Source organism: Camelina sativa, chromosome 14 (genome assembly GCF_000633955.1).
Source record: "Camelina sativa cultivar DH55 chromosome 14, Cs, whole genome shotgun sequence".
Lineage (NCBI taxonomy): Eukaryota > Viridiplantae > Streptophyta > Magnoliopsida > Brassicales > Brassicaceae > Camelina > Camelina sativa.
Window position 1 is genome coordinate 23,443,979 of NC_025698.1, and position 3,867 is coordinate 23,447,845.

Consider the following 3,867-nt stretch of genomic DNA (forward strand, 5'->3'; position numbering starts at 1 on the left):
AAGTAGATCGAGTTTACATTATCATTCCTTCTGGACAAAAACGGAGATACAAATTATATTCTGATATTTGAAACTTTTCTTGATGAGTTGTTTTGGTTTTAGATCCCCCGGTAAAAGAGTCAAGAAAGATACCTGACTGCTCCTTAACCTTGTTCAACAGAAGCATCAAAAGCGGAACTCTTGAGAGTGTTCTTTGTGATCCCACTCATATCTAGGAAAACAAACAATATTGTCTCGTGATCCAGCCCATATGGCTAAGTAGCAAATAAACCTGTATTACAAATAAAACTGTTTTGGTTGGCTCCAAAAATCTTATATAAGCTGAGAAGGTTTTTTTTAACTTTTTTTGCTAGTGCAAACACTTTGACGCTCTATATTTGTGATACATGTCTTTTTCACTAATTTAAAATTAATTTTTTAATCGATTTTATTTTATTTTTAACTTATATTTTGTATAGTCTACTTAAAAGTTTTTTTCACATTGTTACAAAAATATGTTTTTACCAACTTTTAGTTTTAATATATAATAAGGTTTTTTCTAACTTTACCTGGCAGTGCGACACTTAACGCTTTATATTTGTGACACATGTCTTTCTCACGAATTTAAAATTAAATATTTTTAATCTACTTCATTTTATTTTTATCTTGCTAAAAGTTTTTTTTCACATTGTTACAAAAATATGTTTCTACCAACTTTTAGTTTTTACATATAATAATTTTTTTTTCTAACTCTACCTCAACTGTGGACGTTGTTGTGTTGTAAAGTTTGGTGTTTGGTGTTTGGTGTTTGGATCACCCTTGGTGTTTGGTGCGAGTGAGGTTTTTTTTTTTGGACTCTTTCTAAATGAAAAAGCATTTACTTTTCACTTTATTATAATAGAAGATACTAGATATTCACCTGCGGTATACCGCAAGGCTATTTAAAAAAATATATAATTTGTTTTACAGATTAACTATATATATCTAATGTTTAATTTGTATTTTTTTTAAGAATGTACAACTTTACAAATATAGATATATGAGTTAGTATAGAAATTATAAAGTATTTTGTTAATAGTATAGAATTCCTACATTTACTAAAAGTAGGAATGTTATATTGATCGCTAATACTTAACTATGTATGTTTTGTTCATATATTTATAGAAAAGTAGATGTTATATTCATAAAATATAAGCAAACCAATAAACTAATTGACCCGTGGTTCAACCGGTCCGACTAATTAACCCAGCAACCCGAAAGACTTCCGATTCACCTTCCAGTCCGGTTTCAAAAACATTGTTTTTTTATTAATTAGGCCGATTGTTTAGGAAATATCTGTATGGAGAAAATATTGTTTTGTAAAATTGGAAACTTAATATTAATTAAATTAATAATAAACTTAATACTTAATCTTAAAGGGAGTGGTTCTGATTGTTTTGGAAATTTTATTAGGATAGAAAATTTTGTTTCTAAAAATCAAAATTTAATATTAATTAATTAAATAAAAACAAATTAATAATTAATGTTAATGGCATGCTTGTAAATATATTGCAACTACAAGATTTATTTGCTAAATGTCTCCAAAAATGTATATATAGATTCAAAGTCTTGTATTTTGGTTTTTCGAGATCCTTCAAAGCTTCTGGTTATTTCTTTCTTAAATATATGATTACTAGGTACTAACCCGCGGAAAACAGCAAGCTGAATTTGTTTTTATGAATTTTTTTAATAATTTATTTTGTTATTATGTTATATATAAAAGTTTGTGATTAAAAATTCAGTTTGTTTATATTAAAATTTTTGTATTTTAAAAATGTTTATTGAAAACCTGTCAATAAAACATTTGCATGTAATGAATAAAATTGTTTAAACCTTTCTCAATTAAATGCAATCCATGTTATAGTTGTGAAGTAAGTAAAAAAGAGCAACTAAATATAGCTAGTGAAGGTTCTGAAGAACCTCTTAAAAAACAATGAATCAGTGTCTTACTTGTCTGTAATAAGCAGCTTCAAGCATTAAATATATTCAAATCTCAACTTAGTTTTATTTTCCTAAAGAATGGTAGCTAAAAGAAAAATATTACTTTTTAAATAGATAAGATACTATATCTAAATCTTTTATTTTTTTATTTATTGATTTTTAAAATCTAAGCCACATAACTGTTATGTATTTTATTATATTTGATTTTTGATAAAAAATTTTAACCCCTGCTGGAAAACTTTTTTGATAAAATATGTAGTTATATAGATTTTATTTGATTAGATTTTTAAAATCTTAGCTGTTAATTTTTTTTTGAAGTACAAATTAGTTTTGATTTTAATAGATTTTTTTTACTTTTCTACAATTTATTTTATTTTATGTGCCCCCAATTTTCGTTTTTTAATTAATTAATTAATTTTAATTAAATATTTTTAATGGCAATCGAATGTAATTTTTTACACATTTTAAGGTTAGTATCATATTTGTACTTCCTAATTAATATAGTAGGATATATTACATTGAACAGACACATAAACTACTCATTATATACAAAAAATTGTTACACAAGTTGATGTGCTTTTGATGTGTTTTTAATTGTTACAAAATTTTTGATGTGCTTTTACACAAGTTGGGCAGTCAAAATTTGCATGCTCCAACTTGAGGGGGTATTAAGGATATACTTGATACACAAGTTATTAGGATATATATGTATATATTTAGATTTCCTTTTGGTAGATATTGCCATATCTTTTGGCTTTGTAACTTGTATAAATACAGACCTTTAGGTCACATAATAAACAACACAAATCGTTCATTCATCTCTTGTCAAAGCTTCTGGTTATTTGTTTCTTAAATATATGATTATATATTACATTGAATAGACACATAAACTAATCATTATAAACAAAAAATTGTTACGACAAAACTAACTAAACAAATAATTTCTAATGTTTTCATGAAACAAAACCAAAAGTTGCTAATTCACCAAATAAACCAAAATGATCAAAACAATAAAAGCACATGTGTTTTTCTCCTGGTCGGACACTTTATAGTAACTAATAATAGTCTTTAAGTCGAACGGAAGTTAAAACTCAATGCTCCGAAGTTCAATTAAAAGTGACCAAATGTTGCAGCTAGATTTTTCTATTAAAGCTCTGTTTCTTATTATTAGTATTATTTTTATTTTGTTGTGCTTAAGGAAGAATACTAGCTAGTGAAAAATTAATGGAAAATGCTTTACATGTGTTACTAGAAAGGAATATAAATGGACCGATGAGTTGCCTTAACGTCAGATGTGTCATGAGAAAATCCTACGTGTGAGAAAAAATGTAATATTTATTGTGCCAAACACACATCAACAAGAGCAATTCGCAAAGTCACAAAGGCAGTCCTGACCAACAAAGTGCGTTCACCACTTGCTATACGCCTATACCTTTAACTTTCACCTATAAATGCCTCATGAGTCTCTCTTATTATATTCACCAAACTCACAATAACATTTTAAAGCTCATCACACTTCTTGTAGCAGCTCCGTCTATCTCTCTAAATCCTCTTCATACCCAAAACCAAAAAAAAAAGAAACAATGATGTCTTCCGTTGCAAACTTGGTCATCAAGAGCTTTGACTATGCTTCCACGGTATGTCTTGAAGATGTGGTGGATAGTTCTCGAGCGGCGTATGTTGAGAATGGTGGTGATGACGATGACAGTGGCTATGATTATGCTCCTGCTGCGTGATTGTCTTCTATTAGTATATTAATGTAATTTTGGAGGAAAAAATAGAGAGAGACATGACAAAGTAATTTAGATATCTAGCTAGGCCGTGTAATGTACGAGATAGTGTTGTGAGTCTTCTTACAAAGTGAGCAGACATGTGGTTTCCTTAACTGTTTTGTCTCTTAATTTTCCA

The 3,867-nt window shown here is 27.9% G+C and overlaps 1 protein-coding gene across 1 annotated transcript; it reads left to right on the top strand.

Annotated features, from left to right (window-relative positions):
* LOC104742254 lies at positions 3,460 to 3,867 on the top strand. Its single transcript, XM_010463238.1, has one exon. It carries the CDS (start codon positions 3,543 to 3,545, stop codon positions 3,693 to 3,695), a length of 153 nt encoding a protein of 50 aa, XP_010461540.1. The 5' UTR covers positions 3,460 to 3,542; the 3' UTR covers positions 3,696 to 3,867.